Genomic DNA, 21,483 nt, shown 5'->3' with positions numbered 1-21,483 from the left:
TTTCTGGAATTTTCCAAGCTGTTTAAAGGCACAGTCAACTTAGTGTATGTAAACTTCTGACCCACTGGAATTGTGATACAGTGAATTGTAAGTGAAATAATCTGTCTGTAAACAATTGTTGGAAAAATTACTTGTGTCATGCATCAAGTAGATGTCCTAACCGACTTGCCAAAACTATAGTTTGTTAACAAGAAATTTGTGGAGTGGTTGAAAAAGGAGTTTTAATGACTGTACACTGTCTGTCTGGAGACTGTGCTTACTCATTAATTACTCTTACAACAATGGGGCTGAGAGTATTGTGTCACATGGGTTTCATAACCACGTCTTTATAACAATTCAGTAATGATGAGATGGGAGGCAGGAATCAGTTCAACTATTTATATGATCTCCACATAACTCCCATGATGCTCTGCAGCACAACGAGATGGAATAATTACATTTTTTGGCTTCTGATGTGTTTTGATTGGTCTGAAGCCAAATCCAAACTGGCTTCCCTTCACACTTTTTTTTGTCCGCCAGGATCATTCACAGCTGATCTCACTCAGTTGAGCTTAACGCCAATTGGCTATTATTTAATAATATTTTTATCAAGTGCATCCTGTTTCCATTGACCATCCTTGAGATGTTTCTACAACTGTTTCTACAACTGTACACGTCAATACACGTCTCCTCCCCACTTTCTTAAATTGTCCCAATTATGAACAACCTTACAAGTCCCTAGCATCTTGGTGTCCGCCTATCTCTCGAAGGGTAACGGCGGTCAACCTGACTCTCGACAACATCTTGAGACTGTGGCACTGACACAGGTGTAGACGTGTGTAGCCTACTGTATGTCACAGTCTCGTCATACACGTGTGGGTGCGGCTGAGTCAGTGTCCTGACAACGTGACTGTGAGCCCCTAGGTGACGACTGCTTGGTCAGGGTGTCTGTCACCCAGTAACAGTTCTGGACCACTCGTGACTGGTGGTTCTGTCAGTGTGGCTTTACTCAACAGTAACTGATCTGTGTGACTTTTCTAGATGACGTCCTCTGCACTCTGGACAGTGATGGACACAACATGCAAAATGCATCATACCGGCTGTATTTCTGTATTTTGAAAGTTATACATCTTGAAAACTTGATTGCTGACATGGACTAATGAAACAACTGCCAAAAGATCGTTTTGGGGTGGAATTTTCCTTTTGATGCTTTTTCTCAGATATCTGCAATACAGGTATGATTGAAAAATGAAGCAGGTTTTAAACATGGTCTTTGTTACACAGAAAGCATTGTCAACACTTTGATTAAATCAGTAAGCCTAGTATATCAATATCTTTGAAAATACCTTTTACAGTGCATTCAGAAGGAATTCAGACCACTTGATTTTTTCCACATTTTGTTACGTTACAACCTTATTCTAAAATTGACTAAATAGTTTTTACTCATTAATCTACAAACAATAACTCATAATGACAAAACAAACACAGGTTTTTAGAAATATTTTGCACAGCTATTTTCAGGTCTCTCCAGAGATGTTTGATCGGGTTCAAGTCCGGGCTCTGGCTGGGCCACTCAAGAACATTCATAGACTTGTCCCGAAGCCACTCCTGCATTGTCTTGGCTGTGTGCTTAGTGGTCATTGTCCTGTTGGAAGGTCTGCAGCAGGTTTTCATCAAGGATCTCTCTGTACTCTGTTTCCGCTAATCTTTCCCTCGATCCTGACTGGTCTCCCAGTCCCTGCTGCTGAAAAACATCCCCACAGCATGATGTTGTCACCACCATACTTCAACGACAGGTCAAGGGCAGGCAGAGGTCAGTAATCCAGATAGGGTGCAAAAGGTCCAGAACGGCAGGCAGTCTCAGGGTCAGAGCAGGCAGGGGTCAATAATCCAGTATGGTGTGGCAAGGTACAGAATGGCATGCAGGCTCAGATTCAGGACAGGCAGAAAGGTCAAAACCAGGAAAAAATAGAAAACAGGAACTAGAACAGCCATGAACAAGGGGAAAAACCGCTGGTTGGTTTCACAAAACAAAACGAAGTTGCAACAGACAAACAGAGAACACAGGTATAAATACACTGGGGATGGTGGGGAAGATTGGCGACACCTGGAGGGGGGTGGACACAAACACAAAGACAGGTGAAACAGATCAGGATGTGACAGAAACCACATTTGTTTAAGCAAGTCAGCCATATCAGCTAGTTTTTTTTAGAAGGCAGTAAATGAGGCTGAATGAACTGTTTTGCTGCCAGACAAGGCTCTGCTGATAGCCAGGTGTAGCAGTGGTAAGGATTCACTCCATGGTGCTTTTTGGGACAGCTTTATGTAGGGCCTAACAGTTTGAGGGCACCTTTTGTCATTGTTATAGTGCAATTAATGTATTGCTCAGTGTTGTGTTGTGGCTTTGCTGGCATGTATTTAAAACAATGTTGGGGGGTTTGCCCCACCAAAATGTACATACTCAAATCTCCACTGTTTCCATCTATAGGTGATTGTACTGGCCTGTGTGGTACAGTCTTTCATATGTGTTGTAGTTTGTGGAATCGTATTGCTTAGTTATCATTTGTGTCAACTTTAAATGAAGTCTAAGCCACAGATTGTTAACTCCCTCCATTTTGTACTTAACCTTTATAGTCTCTGTTGGTCCCAGTACTGGTTGATGTGCTGGTCTAAGTGACCGCACACACTCAAATGGACCTACAGCTGGGGAAAGATTCTTTCATCATTCACACATAGTAGACATAATGTAAACCACCATGTTGTTAACAAAATGCTGTCCTCTATGCTTAAGTTGTATTGTGTATGGCTCAATTTTTGAAAATGCTGTGATCACTCATTGTCTTTGAAACTCCATCTTATCGCTATAAACCCACCTTACCGTCAGTAATTTTCCCTATTCACTTATTCTTCTCCTATTTGATAACATCTAGACTCAGTAACACATTTAAAAGTGTCGTGGTGTAATGTTTTTGCTACCTTTTTTTCACCTGTGTAATGCTGTCCTTCTGCTTATTCTGGGTTTCAGACTGAATGCAGTGGTAAATGTGCTGCTCACAATTGACAGCAGCAACATGGACAAGAAGGGTGTTGATATAGCTGCGTTTAGGCATGGATTCCTTATTTTGAGTCTGTTAAGTGTGTTTCTCATCCTGCTGGAGCTAGTATTTTATATTAAACCTACCTTACGCATCCAGTTGTTTCTCCATTTGTAACACATCCATCAAAAATCACAAAATGCTGTTTTACATTTTATTTGTGTTGGTCTAATTCCTATAATGAAAGATATGGTGCTCTTCGATGTCCCAGGTTTGTGGCATTGATTAATAAATAATTGTATCTTTACTTTCAAGTCAGATGTTTGTTATTTTATGTTTGAAAGGCATATGTATGCATTGTCTACTATATTTGTCTACTATTTTAGATGTATTTAAAACAATTAAATTGTTGGAGTTCAGGTGTTTGTGATTGATGGGTGACTAGGTGCATTCTTTTCAAATAAATATGCTTATTCATTCATGATTATGGATAAATTCTGCAACAGTTAATCTGGCTTTGAATCTGCAACAGAACATGTCAGCAAGTTAGTTGATGCCCTGAATTCTGTCACCATGAATTTAAATAGATTTCACCTCTTTCATATAGTTGGCAGGAATTATAGGGATTAAATATAGACCTCAACTGGCTGAAGGAGAAGAGGATCTGCTAAAATAAAGGTAGCCTATGTTGCTAATATCATGTAGGCAAAGAACTAGCCTAGTATTCATGGCACATTGTAAATATCTGACTGCTACTAGGGTAGTATTCTGTACAAGACACAAGACCAAATGCATAAATAAACCAAAACATTTTTGTTAGATAAAATATAGAACAGTCAATTGAAATGTTCAATATATCTTTAGTTTTGGATCAGGGTAGCTACCTGCTAGCTAGCTGACAGAAAAGATGGCGTGCTGGAACTTGTAGTCTTGCATGATGTCTTGTAGTCTTGTAGTCTTTGTAGTCTTGCATGATGTCTACTTAGATGCTAGTTACCTTTTTTTAATCTGAGATTAAATAAAGCCAAATATATTGCTAAAATTCACCTTGTCTGAGAGACATTTACATGGTTATCAAAACATCACACCAAGGAAAGCCTACATGAAACACAGACCTTGTTTGAAGTGGTTCTAAATTCCCCCATGTGAAAAATGAACTGTGAAAAAAACACAATATCTGTGTTTGACCGCTAGGTTTTGAGTATTATGATGCGTTCACTGTGGAGCTCTATGTTAAACTGTGACAGAGCAGGCAAAAGTTGAACTGGAATGCAAAAATGCGCTGAAAAGTTACTTACTGGCCCTCATGGCCAGTGAGTGACGAGATCCACTGGCCGACACATGTTTTTACTCGACCCGGTGTACCATCTTTAATGTCGGACCCTGCACGCGAAAGAAAATAAATTAATGTGCCAGAAAACAATAGGCTAAGTGGATTTTGACTCATTACCACATTATATGGGATGTGCAAATTCATGCTCTCTCCCTCCATGTAAATAGCTGACTGCAACCACAGCGCACACAACACACCCATGAATGGCAATCAACCTACGTATGTCAGTTGCTGTGATAATAAAAACAGCCCAAACTCAAAGTGAACAGCATACGAAAGACTTGGATTATTTTAGAGGCTTATCTCATAGGGTTTGGCCCGAACACTTGGCATAGTGACTTAGTTGAACTTTACAGACCAAGGCAGGTGCTTGAAGAAGGCAATCCTAAAAATATCCTCATAAGAAGGAGAGACTCAAGAAGGCCTCAGTCTAAGCCTATGTTTCTTTCAGCTTCCTGTCTACATTACAAGAAGTTATATATTTACACACTAATAACAATTAGGGATTACTCAATTGAATTACATTTAATTTTACCAATGTCAACTTTAGCTGTTCGGGTGCTTCACGAATGGCTTGCCTCTACTTTTTGTCAATTGTGGCAAATTATTATCTGTTCAATTGATATGGTTAAACTTCAATGCGATGGATGATATGAGAGATAGTCAAACGGATCAATCCATTGATTTATCAATATTTCTTTAGGTTAATTTCCAAACTTAAACAATTGCTAAAAACCTGTCATGTACTATATGGCCATGCAGGTCCAGTTTATGTAACTCGTTCCCTGTAGATTGTGTTTTACGATTGCTCTTCTTATATCCATCTTGAACAGTCTGAACAGCAGTGACAGTTCTCTAACATTAGAACCAGCAGCGCAACTTTCACTATGGATGGGGGACATGCCCCCCCCCCCCCCCCACATTCTGAAATTGCATTTTTGTCCCTCACAGTTTTATCATTGGAATGTGATACAAAATGGGGGGAGGGGGCTTTAGGACCATGCGGACGCCTCCGAGCGATCGGGTAGGCTGTTTGGAGTGTTTATCAGACTGGATTAAAAAAATATAATTTAAATTATGTTATGTCCCCCCAACTTCTAAAACCAAAGTTGCACCCCTGATTAGAACTACAGTGTATGGCTACTGTAAATTGTCAAAGGGAGCAAAGGGTTGTTGAAATACCATCCCACTTCAGTATCCCATGGAGGCTGTCTGGCTACAGCCAACTAATACTTAAAGAGTTAGCAGGGAGGCTACTTGATACATTATCTGGCAGCTCTTTCCTATCTTACGCCTCTCAGATTGTGAACAATGCCTCGAGGGGCTGGTTGACCTGAGTCTTTCACCAGCAGTACCTCTTCACTGACTGCACACTTGACCTGAGTTAATACAACACCTCCCAAGAGGACAATTTCAGCTCCATGGATAGCACTGGGCACTGGCACAGTTATGGTCCAGTATCCTGAGACAAAAGGACAAAAAAAACATTAAACAGTATTCAATACTAAATCATCTCAGAATGACATAAGGGGAAAAAATCTCAATACATTGTACTTACTGTAGTATGGCCCACTGCCAACATGCTGGCACACTGTAGAATTGCAGGAAATGGGCTTTAAAACTGCAACATGTTCTCTTAGCATCCTGACAAAATGTGTAGAATAGCATTATAAAACAGTACATTTAGCAAACAGTAGTATTTACTACCTTAGAAATAGGAACCTACATCTTGAAGGGGCTGCTCTCCTGCCCATCAAATCGGTCTTGCCTAGATGGGATACAGCGTTTGTCAAATTTGAAGTCAAACTTAGTTTTTTGGGCATTTTGTCAAATTTGAAGTCAAACGTAGTTTTTTGGGCATTTTAGCTAACCCTAACCCTTTTACCTAAGTGAATTCTCATAACCTGCTGCGCAAGTTCTGCTAAACCTGCTACGAAAAGTCAACTTTGACAAAAGCTGTATCCCTTCTAGACAAAACTATCAAATCCCATATATAGTCATATCAATGGTCAAATGTCTGAGAGCAGCGAATCACCGAGTAGATCCATAAAGAAAGATAGGGCAAGGGGAAGGGACCCCGAGATGCCGTCTCCAAAAAAGTATTGGATGTCTAAAGGAATTTAGTCCCCTCCCCTTCTTGACAGTACATATTTGACAAGGCACATTCAAGAAGAGCTTGCACTCCAGCGCAACGGTCAGTTAAGCACAGACGCACAGTCTCTCTCCTCGGGTCTCTTTCGAAACATTTGGTGGAGCCAAACAAAAAATAAGCAGCCATGGATGCCATCAAGAAGAAGATGCAGATGCTCAAGCTCGACAAGGAGAATGCCTTGGACAGAGCTGAGGGAGCCGAGGGAGACAAGAAGGCAGCAGAGGACAAGAGCAAACAGGTCGGCATTATATATGGAACATCTAAATGATTCTAGAAAAGGCACCTGAATACCATTGGCTCTGTTCGCCGCAGTCTCTAAACGTGGATCGATCACCTCTTCAATGTGGATGTATCACTTTTACGGATCATTCGAAATAAGGAGTATTTAAGTGATATTTATGAATAACATATCACCACGGGTAGGCTAATAAGTGACCTGGGTATGAATATCGGAATAATTGTGTTTACTAATTACGTCCGTGTCACTGATTGATGGGTGGGTGAAGTTGTATTAATGTAGCCTAATTATAAGTAGGAAAATATGTGTATAGGAAAATTACTGTAGGCTAATTATAAGTAGGAAATATAGAATAATTACTGTGGGGAATATGGATAGGCTATTGAAAAACATATACTTCTTTCAGCATAAATGCAATAGTATATTCACTTTGATGTTCTATTCAACTAAATAAAATGTTGTCCTTTATGCATGTGTAGTTAGAGGATGAAATAAGTGAGTTGGAAAAGAAATTACGGATCACCGAAGATGAACGTGATAACGTGCTTGATGAGTTCCAAGCCGCCGAGGAAAAGTTGCTGAACGCCGAGGAGGTGGCCACCAAGGTATTTTATGTGGCTCGCATGATTTTCCCTAACTTCTCTCCTCTTTCTCCCTTTCTCCCTTTCTCTGTCTGTCTGCGTTCTTGCGCCTTGTGCGCGCCCACGCCCTCTGTTTCCCGCTGATCACCCCTGTGAAACTGTCCACACTAAAACAAACCTCAGCTCGAGGATGACTTGGTAGCTCTGCAGAAGAAGCTGAAGGGAACAGAGGATGAGTTGGACAAGTACTCTGAGTCTCTTAAAGATGCCCAGGAGAAACTTGAGGTGGCTGAGAAGACCGCCACGGACGTAAGTAAAGGGCACAAAATCACCATTCCTGCACACTGCTTCTCACATCAACCTGTAAAATGTGTAAAATGACAGAGTTATGTGAGAGGCCTTTATTCGGCCTCATCACTCGGTCTAAAGTCCTTTCTCTGATTACCAAATGTAGGTAGAATACTTTTTAGGTGTGACGCACCTGTCGAGCCCTAAATGTCTATGGGCCAGCTGGATTGTAGCTTATGATAAAGGAATAATATTTAAATCATGATGTCATGCCAGATATTGAACTGTCATTTTATATATTTTGTTTATGGTTGTTTGTCTGTTGTCAAAGATCACAAGTCACCTAAATCATATCAATATAAAGAACAAAAGTGTTTCAGTGTTCTGGTATTTGAATCTCTCCACATAGATAGCCTACATATGAGACCCCAAAGTCAATTTAAGACAGTAAATCAGATTCCTCTCCACAGCTCCTTAAAGTGGGGACATTTATGAGTGGAAACTGAATTTGTTAAACGTGCAGTCTCCAAGCCGAGTGCGTGTGCACCGCACGGATAAATATAGCCCACTGCTTTATTTGGTCATTGGTCAAGTTAGAGCTTACTTTTTTGGGCTGTGCCTGTTTCTTGCAACAGAACAGACTAGGCCTATAGTAAATTACTTTCCCTTGAAAATGTAATTTTCTAACTATTCTACCATCAACCTGAAGTATTTTCTAATAATGAGATATTTACTAATGAAATCCACTTTTAGACCTATAGTATATTTGCAAGATTATTCTTGTATCTTATTATTAATGTACTTTGTTTCTTGTTGTTTTGAGGTACATTTAGTTAAACTCATACCCTAGAGTGTAATTTGGCTTCATACAGGGAAGAACTTGAAATTAGGGAAATGCTCCATAAAAGGAAAACTATCAGAAACGTGTGTATGTCGATTCATGCGTGATACCAGAAGCTGCATCCAGGGACTGAAAGAAATGATATGTATAAAATACCCAGGTTTATCGTGTTATGGCATGATAATCCTAGGCTAAATAAATATGAACAAAGAAAAAACATTAGCAAGGCAAGTTAACTTCTTCATTATTGAAGGGGGATTATCAAATTAGATGTGACATTCAGTTGACAATTGATTTTCATGTATTGAAAGTGTCTATGGGGTAGCCTACATCTCAATAGACTAAAGGGACTCCGTATGCTCATCTCCTTTCCTTTAGGCCGTCATTGTAAATAAGAATTTGTTCTTAACTGATTTGCCTAGTTAAATAAATAAAAATAATCTGCACTGATATGAAAGCGTTAAACTGGTAAAAATATATAAATTCTTGGTTGGCATTCACCCATCCTACGTTTTCATATCACTGCAAATGAAGGAAAGGAGATCAGGAAGAAACGAATTTGTTGAACTCCTTGAGTAAGATTATACAAATGCATAGAAGGCCTCCTCTTGGTGCTCTTTAGGAATTATACAGTCTGAAGATTTTTTCAATCCCATGTGTACTGTCTAGATAATACCAGCAGATGGTGCTATACACCAGTGCAAGGTACCTTAGTCAACGCTTGTAATAGCTGGGCGTGCCCTTATCATTACAGTACGTCTACCACAGATACACTCTTTATTATAACCAAATGTTGGTTAACCATTATAATATTACGAAAACAAGAAACTAAAAATAAATTATACTTCCAATATATTTTCGTTTGTTGTAGTCTTGAACTTGGTTATGAAAGCATGGTTACTTCCGGTGTAACGTTCAGTTATTGCTGTGTGCGCTCCTCACAGACGATTCGAGTACCGCGAGCAGCCTCCCTCCAGGTACATTCCAAGTGTTAACGTAGTTTTCTTAGCAAGTTGAAATAATGACCAGTATAACATCACTGGAGGCCGTTAAACGGAAAATAAAAACCCTGCAACAGCAGGCAGACGGTGCTGAAGAGAGAGCTGAAAGACTACAGAGAGAATCGGGCTTGGAGAGGAAAACCAGAGAATCCGTAAGCATGTCATAAAATAACTGCAAAAAACAACATTTCTCCAAAAGTGCAACAATGATATATTGCTTTTGAGATGTTTAATATCCGAGTGAGTAGCACAGACTTTCAAAATGCATGGTGAATCACTCAGCACTGACATAGCGGAATTTCTCTGGCATCCCGTTGTGTTGTTAGCTAACAACATAATTTATCATGCTCATTGTTTACGATTCGCCAACTCGGACAGATTACGTGCTCGAGGCGAATTTGATGATTGCCCCAAGTGTAAATAGTGTTTAGCTGTGGCGGTAGAGCGCTTCAGGCCTTTTTCATGGATTTCAGTGATACTGTAACCACCATGTTTCTGATGTCATAGTCCGTTGATATTTTCTCTTAATTGATGGTCATGATGTACAAAGGTAACTGTTTTCACAAACAGTTCTTGGATTAAAATGTTAGATTGTTTAATGGTACTGTATCACCCCCAATATTAATCTCCTGGGTATGCTAGGCTTCTATGCACATACTTTAGTACACATAATAACCTAAAGTAAATTGTCCTTTTTTTAACAATTGCAGCACAGAGTTTAAACTCTTTGAAACTATTTTCCATTTAAACAAGAAAGAACGTCAAAAAGAATGTTGCAACAGAGCTGCGAACAACATCAATAGCAGAATGTCGTTTTAAACAAGGTTTCCTTTTATAAGGACAAATAGTTGTCGCAGGTTCTAAAGAACAGGGGACCAGCCTCTGAGCTATAGAAACAGGAAATTAAGCCTGTATGCATTTGCCGCTAAGAGGGTTAATTGCCATCATCAACATGGTCACTTCATGTTAGTTTATTTGAAGGAAACGTTTTGGGTGGGGTTTGAAGAAACCCAAGATGAACTGATAGTTATCTTAATTTCACTGGCTAGTTTCCGTTGACCCCGCGTACCACTCTTGTGTTAGTATGTGATCAGGCTACTGAGCGGTTAACCAGGTGCAAAGATGTGTCATGGTATTGTGGGGTATGCAAAATAGGTCAACTTTGAGCACCTTTATCTCTTGAATGTTTTGGCATTCAAGTCCAAAAAGTCACTTTCTGACCACTTCTGCAATGGGCCAATAAGTGTTTTTAAAGATTCAAAATAAGTCGACTTTGGTGCATATAGAAACAACAAAGAATAGAGCAGTGGCTGTCCATATCAATTGTTTCTGCTATCAAATGTTATGTTTTATTACCACAAAAGCATATCTGTAGCTGAATTTGACACTTCCTCAGTATAAAATCTCTTATAAAAAAATTGTGACGGTTCCATAACTTACTGTTGGTGCTAATGGTAAGCTAATTAGAACAGTAGGGGGATCAACTTGATAAGTCACACCACCACTCACCAGTAAAATAACAATAAAGTAGACATTTTGAGAGGATGATAGGCTGAACTTCATCTAATCTTCAGATTTGGTCCACTGGGGACTCTTCATTGGTGCGTGTGTGTGTGGCCTGTGACAGTGTAAACCTCTTTGGCGCACTGAGTCCTCGTTAATGTCACCTTTGGTGTCCAATAATGAGCCCAGGTATTCAGCCTGGAGCATTGTTGTCATTACACACAGTGTGTGGAGTGCATCTCAGCACAGGGGAATCCTCCTGGGAAGGCCCTTTTCTCTCCCCAAGGTGACACTGTCATTAGGCTGGCAGATGGAGAAAACACCATTTGAAATAGTCATTACCCAGACCTCTCACCTATAAAACACACGACACTGAGGTGGAAATTTCACCAGTATTCTTTATGTTGAAATGTTTGTACTGTATGTTTCTGTCTTAATGCATTTTACCCCACGATGCAGGTTCTGGCAAGTTCTTCTCTTCTCTCCTAGGCTGAGGCCGATGTCGCTTCCCTTAACAGACGTATCCAGCTAGTTGAGGAGGAGTTGGATCGTGCTCAGGAGCGTCTGGCAACTGCCCTGACCAAGCTGGAGGAGGCTGAGAAGGCGGCTGATGAGTCCGAGAGGTATATATTTATGGTGGATAGGGAGTTAGACCATAGAGTAGACTGAGTTTCTCTTGCCCCCTTACTGTATTTGTAGTTGTTAGGGCCTTTAGTGAAAGTCATGACTGGCGGTGCCACTGACCGGTTCCAACAAACACAACCTGTTTCAGCGGTGACTATGAAATCCTGAATAAATGGGCCATGAGGCTCTGTTTCCATTCCTTTGTTTGGTGTATAAACAACCCCTCTATGCTGCACAGCCCAATGCCTGAACATCTGAGACTGTAGATCAGACCCTGTCTGGGCCTGCCCTGTCATCTCCAGTGATATAGTGGTGCAGTATTTTTCCCTCAGTCCCATTAAAAAAGCTGTCAGGCCTTGACTTTGAAAGGGCATATTAAAGTTGGCCAGCCAGTGTGGATGTGCGTTGGGTGTATACGGCACTCCCAGAGAGCTGCTTGCAGTGTGTCTGCAGTGGTACCTGCCCACCCAGGTTTAGTTTGGGCTGGAGATATTGATTTGAGTCATTGAGTTACAGCGCAGTGCTTCTGTGAGACTGGGAATGGGACTCTTCCTAGCCTAACATCTGCTGCCTGTCTCTCCCCTTCCTCCCCACAGAGGCATGAAGGTCATTGAGAACAGGGCCTCCAAGGATGAGGAGAAGATGGAGCTGCAGGATATCCAGCTGAAGGAGGCCAAGCACATCGCTGAGGAGGCTGACCGCAAATACGAGGAGGTGAGTCTCTCAGCTGCTGCAGCTGTTGGCTGCTGTCCAGCTGTCTCCACATCCCAGCCCCCACACACCCTGCCTTGAACCTACCCTACACCACACAATAACATAATGGCACACACTATGATTAAGTCCACCCTGACATACCCAAATTCATATAGGGTGTATGTACCCAGATATTGGGTGTATATACACAGCCATTTTGTGTATAGAGTGTAACTCCTTGGTGTTCTGTACCTAAAGGTTGCCCGTAAACTGGTCATCATTGAGAGTGATCTGGAACGTACAGAGGAGCGCGCTGAGCTTTCAGAAGGGTAAGATTTTTTTCACTGTCACCTAGGAGTAACGCTGCACTTTATTAACATGCATGGATGAGGTTATTTAACGCCACGCCTGGCTCAAAGTTAAAAGTTAACTTTTTATTTTGGACGTGTTGCTCACTCTCGTTGTTGCATGTACTATTAATTTGCATGTGTTTCATGTTTTGAATGGCCTTTTGTTCACAACATCCACTAACAGACGGATTCGACGAGCGGAGGACGAGCTAAGAGTTTTGGAACAAAGCTTAAAATCACTTACCGCTTCCGAGGCAAAGGTACTGCAGACTAACAAAGTATTCTGTCAGGTCTATCTTTAGAGACTTATGTACGACTTCTTCTTGTCACGTTCATTCACTCTGCTGAATGAAGCCTCTCTTTCCTGCTAGCACCTTGCTCTGCTTTGCTCTCTCTTCCTATGTGTGGGCTTATGCTCGGGATATCCTAGAACTAGAGCCTTTTACACCTCTAACCTGGTAGGAACTGTGCAAGAATAACATCTTTCACATACCATATTAGCATTCTTAATTTGACCAATCTGCAAGCTAAAAGGCATTTACAAAAGCGTCTTTGTAGTCTCCACCTTTGTTATTATTGTTGCATTCCTGCTGTGTTAAAGCACTTTGGTCTCCTTCCTGTAATTCCCCTAGTTCGTATTTATTTTGTTTTGTTTCTTTTCCACCCTCCTGCTCTCCCTCTGTCCATCCTGCTTCCATTTGTCATCGGTGTCTCAATACGCCCCTCCATTTCGGCACAATTTCCTCTGGACCCTCCACTTCCTCCGCACCTTCTCCCCTCTAAAACAACAGCAAATGCTCTGAGCTTGAGGAAGAGTTGAAAACTGTCACCAACAACCTGAAGTCACTGGAGGCCCAGGCTGAGAAGGTAGGTAGTCTGCCGCTGTGTTCAGACTCGGGCATGCTTTCCAAACCCCAGATCCCCCCCTCCCAGAGCCATGCAGGAGAATGAATGGAAGGAACCTGAAGAACCATTTACAGCAGCACTTGGGTCATTGGATACAGTATCTGTCTTACGAAATTGGAGAGGGATAAGATTAGTCAAATGTTGTACTTAAAGATGTCATGCAAATACCTTTCAGTATTTGTTCTGTTAATTGAAGAGAAACCTATTGCATCTAAGCCTTGTTGCTCGTTATGTTTATTTTTTTTAGAACTGTTTGATAAGTCATTAGATGTAAGGTCTTTGTTTCATATAAAATATAAAGTGGGAGGGTTTTTAAGGCTCTGTCTGTCTCTGTAGACTGGTGCAGATGTTACAGTTGGGTAGATGCATGACTCCTGTTTCTGCTTCTTTTGGTCCACAGTACTCACAGAAGGAGGACAAGTACGAGGAGGAGATCAAGGTCCTCACTGACAAGCTGAAGGAGGCAAGTTTCACAACCCCCTTTATCTGGGGGCTTTGGCCAGAGGCTAGGCTATTCCAGTGCTGTGGGTACTGTCGGCCTACAGTATCACTGACTGTCACATTTACAGATTGATTCTTAAGAACCCGTCTCTCTCTACCACAGGCTGAGACTCGTGCTGAGTTCGCTGAGAGATCAGTAGCCAAACTTGAGAAGACCATCGACGACTTGGAAGGTATGACTTTTTTGCAGTTTATTTCAAAACTGTACTGTGATCTGTTTGGAGTAGGTCTAAATTTTATAGTGTCAGTGAGTCTCATTCATGGCCATTCGGTAAGTGTCTATGCTTCTTTCAAAATGTCTTGAACAAGAGGAGGAAACCCTCTTCCCTTCTATGCTACACCTCGTCAATATACTCTAATCTGTGCTGGTCTTTGCTACCTCTCACAATTTCCATTATTATCATATTTATATTCTGAGCAGCACGTGCCCCTGATTTGAGTCGGTGTACTTTTGGGTCACATCTGAATGGAAATGACTTTGGTAGTTGGACATTTGACAGGTCATCCTATTCACTCTAAATTTACTTTTGTTCATAGTTTGGGTTGTTTTTGCCAGTTGATCTGCAACAATTAAGTTGCGTTGCATCTGCTTAATGAGCTATTAGTCACAGTAAGGGATATGCTGCCCTACAACTGCTTGTTACAGTAAATCATCCATCTGTAGTTTAAAGAATGTATCATGAGGCTCTCATGGTAATTAGAAGGGCTGAAGAAGCAGCCATATGGTCATGATATCTCTGACATGAGATGTTCAGGACTCTGTTCACAATTTCTTGATGATGCTGAGGAATTTGTCGTGGCCTCAATCACATTTCTGTTCTATCCTCTTCTGGTATAACTTTTTTTTCTTCCTTTTCCACTCTGTCACTCTCCCTGGGCTGTCTCACCCACCTCCCTCTGGGGTCTTGCTGATGACCCGGATGCTCTTCACCCCCTTCCCACACACCCCTCCACCTCTGCCACCTCCTCCTCCCTGTCTGTGCACTTGGCCCACGTCCCAATAGATGAGTTGTATGCCCAGAAACTGAAGTACAAGGCCATCAGCGAGGAGCTGGACAACGCCCTCAACGACATGACTTCCATGTAATTCTTCATCTGCGCTGCCTGCTTGTGCCTCTGTCGTCACCTCCTTGCACCTCCCATCCCCATTGTCCAGTCATCACAATCTGCTGTCTATCTGAAATCCATCTGCTGTTTCTGTTCATACAAGATAAAGTGGTTCACGTTACTGTTAGAAAGCAGCTAATTATTTCTATACACTAGGTAGTCTAAATGTCCTAGTTAAAGGGGGTTGTATATTGTAAGAACTGGCTAACTATGGGAATTGTTTAAGCTCACTCAATGGTTTCCATTCTCACACTTAGACTTGTTTGTGGTTGTGAGGACATTCTCTCCATTTAAAGTTAGTTACCATTTTAGCAGTGCAGTAGAGTACTTGAACCTAGACTTGTTTTGTATGAACAGAATACAGGATGGAGGTTCTTTGTTTACCCATTTGGGCTTACATTTGAATAACTACTATATTGTATTACTTTTTACATAAAGAAGTAATCGTAATTCATTTTGTGATCGTATTTTAAATGTACATTGTTCGACCAACAAATTAATGTCTTAATTTCAAAATATTCATAATATTTTGTCAGCCCTTAATGCATGTGAGGTGTCTATTGAAATGCAATATTTCAATGTGAGCCTTCTTCTGGGTCTTTAAACTGAGTTTCTCCATGTAGTCAGTGTGCTTTTGTGTTCTGTACCTTTTCTCAAGTGTAGCTCACTTGTTTTTACTACTAACAAGGTCTACTTCTGTATGGAAGAAAGGCCCCATTCGTCCCCCTTGAAATTCCTTTTTGTTCATAACCACAGTTGAGGGGAAACTGTCACAATCTACAGTCTGGTTGCCTTTGGAAGTTGTCTTTTTGTTGGGTTTTATGCTGTGCCCCTTTGGCATCTGAGAAGATATCAGATGTGTCAAGCTGGAGGTGGAGCACCATGTATGACAGATGTTTGGTCAACTGATGCTCCTCATGACTCCTTGGAAAGGTCTTCATGTGATCAGAGGTTTGGTCCAACCTTTGTTTTGTGTTTGAGGTGGTTGCTGCAGTAGTTGTCGTACACTGTCTGTATCCCTTCCTGGCAATACCTCCCAGTGGGGCATTGTGGCTCTAGCCTGTCCTTTGTGTTGTGGCGCCAGTAGCACTGATGTGTTGCTGCGCATCTGTCTTCCAACAAACCCCCTATAGCAGTACCTCACTGTACCTCTTCTCTTCCGCACAGATAAATTGTTTACACCTCATCAAAGACGCCTCCCGCCAGCTGAGCAGCATCGCTCTGCTCTTTCCCGGCCTTTCTTCCATTTCCCAACCCTTCTCGCCATGCTTTCCTTTACTCCCCATGTTCTCATCATGTCAGTGTTGTATCCCATCTCTTGTATAGAACCTCTGAATCTTTCTGTGTTGTATACAAATAAACCTTCTTCCTTCTATGTAAGCTTTATCTCCTTATTCTATCCTTTTCTGTTCCTTCTGAATTTTATTTTCATTTCTATTTATTTTCAAGCGGCTCTAATAATAAAACTAAGGAGCCCTGATGTTAGTAATGTTGTCATTGTTTTATGTCTCAGGAACCCATAAACAAATGTTATGGTGCTGGCATTCTTACCAGTTCAGTTGAAAGTACCTCTGTTTTAATGTCCATTGGTGTTGATCAACATTTTCATTCATTTTGAGAGGCGGGATGTGTAATGTGCACTGTCCAGTGAAGATTTCTTGCAAGTAGGCCTACTACACACTTGTAGCTCTTATTCAACTTTCCCTCATTTAATAGGTATATACCTAAGGGAGTAGTGATTATCTTACAGCCTTAATGAAGGTATGTTTTTAGGAGCATCATGGCATTACACATACTGCTGTTAAAACAAATGTAGCTTCTAAGGCGAATGTCATTTGGCTCAATACAGTATAGTTAATGTTTTGATAGAGAGGTGGCACATGTTGGATTGCTATTGAACGAGTAGGGAAAGTAGTAGGCGTGAAGAGAAGCACAGTATGTAGGATTGTCTGCCTTTGCGTGTTGGAAAGAGTAGTAAGATTGACTATTGAGATGCTGATGTTGATGACATGAAGTCTGCAATTTGCAATATCATTTTATTGTTGAAATAAATTAATAGATATGCACTTTCCGAATCATTGTTTTCAATTAAAAGTGAGCATCACAGGCACTAGCACTGAGTTAACTGCACCCAACTAGCAGTATTTATTAAGACAAATTGTTAGCCATTTTATGTGTTCCAAGCACTTCATTCATTCACAACTAGAGTTTTGAATGTCCAGGCCACTCAATGATATCTGTTCTCCCACAGTCAGTGTTTAATGTAGAACTGTGTGGTGTGGAATATCCTGGGCATCTATGACATCAGGTAGTGATCCTCCATACAGGGCTAGAATTTGGCAGCTTTTATACTGCCTTAGTTGCACCTATAAGACTTTAAGCAGGATCTGTACAGTACATGCCTTCTGGTGCTGGAAGGTATATTTAGAAATTGAGTAGAACCCACTGGCAGTTTGTTACTTGTTTGCTCAATTATCCACCCCAGTGAAATGTTGTTCATATCTCCATTCACAAAGTTCAGAGGCATTCCACCCATCCCCTTCTGCAATTACTGCTCCACTGTTCTGTGGAGAGAGACTGTGAATTTATGTATCATGCCATTTTCAAACAAGGTAAGGTATCAGGTGTGAAGTGATCCCACATGAAGCTTTCTCTTGAGCTCTCTAGTCTGTTACTGCACTGATTTCCTGTTTTCTTTCTCTCGCTTTCCTACCTGCTTTCTGACTGCAAAGATCGCCTCTACCAGCAACTTGACAAAAACCGCCTTCTTTCTAACGAACTAAGAGTGACCTTGAATGAGGACTAAATAGTGTGAATGTTTCATCCATGAGCTTATGTACAGTATTGACAGTTTAATGTTGTGTTTGTATGATGCCCATAATGCTGGAGATGTTACTGCTGGCGTAACAAGCTATCCACAATGTAATGGATTAATCTATATACTTACTGTATACTCTTACAACTAGGTACCGTAATGTGCCTTTATATACCATTAAATATAGTATACTATACGCACCACTGTTGTTCATTTCCCCAGTTTAAGCAATGTGAAGGCTATGCTATAAGAGCTGTGTGTACTGCCTGTATGGTTACTGCCACAGCATAGTTACCGCATTTGTTTTTTTTCTCTAACTGAAAGCGTTTTGCTTTTGATGGCTAATTATGTAGCTCTGACTAACAGTACATTTTAATTCATAACCGAAGTCATCTCGAATATTGATGGTCCTTAGGCTGCTGTTGCATGTTGTGGTGTGCTTTTGCGTGTTGTGGGTTGCTTGCTTGGATTTTAATATTTTTGTTTTATTTGGTGTTTAACAGAGAAACTGGCACATGCTAAAGAAGAGAACCTCGATATGCACCAGATGCTGGACCAGACTCTAATGGAACTAAATAACATGTGAAAGCCTGGTTTACCCACTGGTTTTGGCTTTCTGTATTTGCACCTCGCATGCCATGAACCCTCCCATGCCCATGTTGAGGAACACACAAACTGATGCTTTTCCTTTTGCACCATTCTGCTTTCAGTGGAACTCAACAAGGAAGGTACAACATTTCCTTAATGAAACCCAAAATGAGAAACACTTCTATTTTTGCCAGCTGATTTTATAATGATGTCAGCATTTTGTAATCATTGAGTTTAGTTTGTTTTTGACAAGTTATCAGGTGAAATTATGTGCCATTTGCTACAAAGGTTATTTTTATCTGTATTTGATAGATTGAAGGGGATGAATCTGGCACATACCCATTTCACCCTGGTTATGCACATACCTTACATTTCAATCAAAGACAAAGTGGAAAAATGTTGCACTTAATTCAACTTCAACGTACGCACAGAATTAGTAGTGTAGGAGAACACATGATTTTAGTTTTTGAAGACTTCTGTATTTCTTAGTTTCCTCAAGTAAGTATACATTGGATTAGCCTGTCCACATGTATATTGGTGCTGTGTTAGGGGGTTGTTTCACCAATTCGGTACCTTTTTGAGAAGTGTTTCTTGATTTCACCTAATTTAAACATTCTGTCATGACGAGCACATTCATGTTCAATGTTTTCCCATCTCAAGAGGGGGAAAAATACTATAGTAAGTACCAAATAAAGTAACAGGGTTGGTCAGACCGTAACAGGGTTGGTCAGACCGTAACAGGGTTGGCGATTTCATCTTAAATCATCCATAAATCCCCTTGTGACATAGGAAATAGACGTTTGTTGTGTGCAACAGGGAGTGGTAATTGAATGCAATTAAAACATTTCTAGCCTGTATCTATGGGTAACAGAGTTGACGTGTTATGCTCGACCCACTCGGTTTTCCAATTTGACTATGATCAATGTTTCTTTTGAATTTTTTTGTTGTTGAAAGGAATAGTTTCAAAGAAACAAAACTAGGTCTTTACAATGATGGTGGAAATGTAAATACATTTTAGGGTTAAGTGGGGTAAAATATTCCTAGAGGATTTTGGCACTTTAGCAAGTATTTATTCTATAAAAAAATCTGATTTATTGAATTCTCCATGTTTATATTAAAAAGCACTTCCTTTTAATATAACATGCTTTTTAAATTCAATATTGGTGCACAATTTCTACTTAACATATCAGAGGGATGCAAAAAGCACTCTTTTCGTGGAACAACCCTAGGACATTTTAGGAAAGGCCAAAATTCATTTTGTTTGTATACTGATTTTTTTTGTTTGTTGCCTATATCAATCCGTGGTTAGAAAGGGATCTACTTACACTCCAGAATTATATTTGTTTTTCTTTTCATCCTTAAACTCATTACAAAATCTCTATGGCAACATTCTTGCTAAATGCATTCCTGTTTTTTTTTTGTTTTCCTTTTTGTTTAAACCATGGTTCGAAAACAACATTTTTGTCTTGTCTAGAAATATGATTTGAATCATGTGGGTCTGCCTCACTTCTTTTTACTATTTTTTAAAAATGTATATCATCTGAAATGTAAAAAATAGTGAATATAAATAAAACGGCACAGTTTGAGATTTTCTAAAGTGGAGTATTTTTATTTGGTTATTGTCCTTAATCAGTTTTTTATATATATTGTAAAGTATCCTCACTATTTTTAGAAAGTTCCAATTGATTGTGTTTTGTAGGATGTCTTAAAAGGCATCTTGAGAGGAATTAAGTGGACCCCTTAAATACAGTGCTGCATTATCAACCTTGTCAACCTCAGCTTCGTGTGTGTTTCCAGAACAAATGGTAATCTGTTCATCTTCCAACCTTGTTACATTGACTGCTCATTCTGATCTAGGTGTTGGTTTGACTTCCAGAGAGAGGTCATGCAAGAATATAGTCTAGTCTACCTATGTAATTTGGCATCTATATTTTGGTACTAAGCTTGGTTTTATAGTTTTAATTTAAATGCATTGTAATAGGCCACGTGCTGTGTCACTGGATTATAAATGACCCATCATAATACAACTAGTTGTATGACAGGTGAGATTGCAAAGAGTGAAAATGTAAACAAGCTCATACAGAACAGAGGGTATTGTTACTCTCTAGGTGCCGACAGGAGCCATGTGCTGGCATGTAACCTCTGAGAGAGTACTTTGTCACCCTGGGGACTGGGTGATAAACTGAATGTAAGGTAAGGGGACTGTCGGCCAAAGAAATTACATAGACCAACTACTACTGTTGCATCACCTCTCAGAGAGATGGTCATCAGTATGAATAACAATCTGGATAAGGAAGGATACTAATGAAAAAGCAATCATGGGGCCATCTGTCTTACTGGTCCTTTTTTTATGGACATAAAAAAAATGTTATGCCATTTTGTAGACCTGAATCCTAGTTATGATGTCGGTATTGTATTGAGAATTTGATGTGAATGGCTGTGTGGTGTGTCATTGAGGTTTGGTTGTGGTATGCTGTCATATTGTTGCAGATTTAGTGCCCAAGTAATTGCCCCTAAGAGAAAAAAAATTCTCAATTCAATCAAAATGTTTGTATGAATTTGATACAATTGAAATATTCCATTCTATAACACAAATTTTGTCATTCATAGGCTGGGCATATGAAGTGCATTTGTTGCATTTGAAATAGGGGAGACTGTTTTTTTTCACTCGGGAACTGGAGTGAAGGCAGTCGGGTATGGATGGTGGATGGTAGTTGGAAGAGCGCACTTGTTTGAGATGGAAAAGCGTTGCAGTAGCTTTCGATAAAGAGGAACATCAAGACGAAGCAGCTGTTTTATAAGTGGGAAGCACTGTTGAGCGCTACATCCTGAGGGGTTCGTGCTGATTGTACTGAGATTGTGACAGCCGGTTAAATGGCGTCCCTTGAAGGCAAGAACAAGATGTATGTCAGGAGAAGTCCAGTATTGTCATAAGGAGAGGCAGGTGT

The 21,483-nt window shown here is 40.4% G+C and overlaps 1 protein-coding gene across 10 annotated transcripts; it reads left to right on the top strand.

Moving 5' to 3' along the window:
* Nucleotides 1–6,418: 6,418 nt before the first annotated feature.
* On the top strand, nucleotides 6,419–20,132 carry tpm1 (tropomyosin 1 (alpha)). Of its 10 annotated transcripts, none has more exons than XM_071416823.1 (10): nucleotides 6,419–6,737; nucleotides 7,502–7,627; nucleotides 11,441–11,574; nucleotides 12,172–12,289; nucleotides 12,527–12,597; nucleotides 13,410–13,485; nucleotides 13,925–13,987; nucleotides 14,129–14,198; nucleotides 15,030–15,108; nucleotides 16,300–16,507. In XM_071416823.1, the coding sequence occupies exons 1-10, from the start codon at nucleotides 6,624–6,626 to the stop codon at nucleotides 16,301–16,303; spliced, it is 855 nt and encodes a 284-aa protein (XP_071272924.1). In that variant the 5' UTR covers nucleotides 6,419–6,623; the 3' UTR covers nucleotides 16,304–16,507. The 10 variants fall into 10 exon arrangements, with proteins under 10 accessions (XP_071272924.1, XP_071272925.1, XP_071272927.1 ...); XM_071416829.1 differs by lacking the exons at nucleotides 15,030–15,108; nucleotides 16,300–16,507 and adding exons at nucleotides 7,217–7,342; nucleotides 18,451–20,132 and having other exon boundaries at nucleotides 6,509–6,737; XM_071416825.1 differs by lacking the exon at nucleotides 7,502–7,627 and adding an exon at nucleotides 7,217–7,342 and having other exon boundaries at nucleotides 6,510–6,737.
* The last annotated feature ends 1,351 nt before the right edge of the window (nucleotides 20,133–21,483 follow it).

This window comes from Salvelinus alpinus, chromosome 9 (assembly GCF_045679555.1).
Source record: "Salvelinus alpinus chromosome 9, SLU_Salpinus.1, whole genome shotgun sequence".
NCBI lineage: Eukaryota > Metazoa > Chordata > Actinopteri > Salmoniformes > Salmonidae > Salvelinus > Salvelinus alpinus.
This window is presented reverse-complemented; position numbering and strand designations above follow the sequence as displayed.

Coding starts and splice junctions, on each gene's coding strand:
- tpm1 (XM_071416829.1), top strand. CDS start 6,624: ATGGATGCCATCAAGAAGAAGATGCAGATGCTCAAGCTCGACAAGGAG. Junction 6,738..7,216: donor CAGAGGACAAGAGCAAACAG/GTCGGCATTATA, acceptor ATGCATGTGTAG/TTAGAGGATGAAATAAGTGA. Junction 7,628..11,440: donor CTGAGAAGACCGCCACGGAC/GTAAGTAAAGGG, acceptor CTTCTCTCCTAG/GCTGAGGCCGATGTCGCTTC.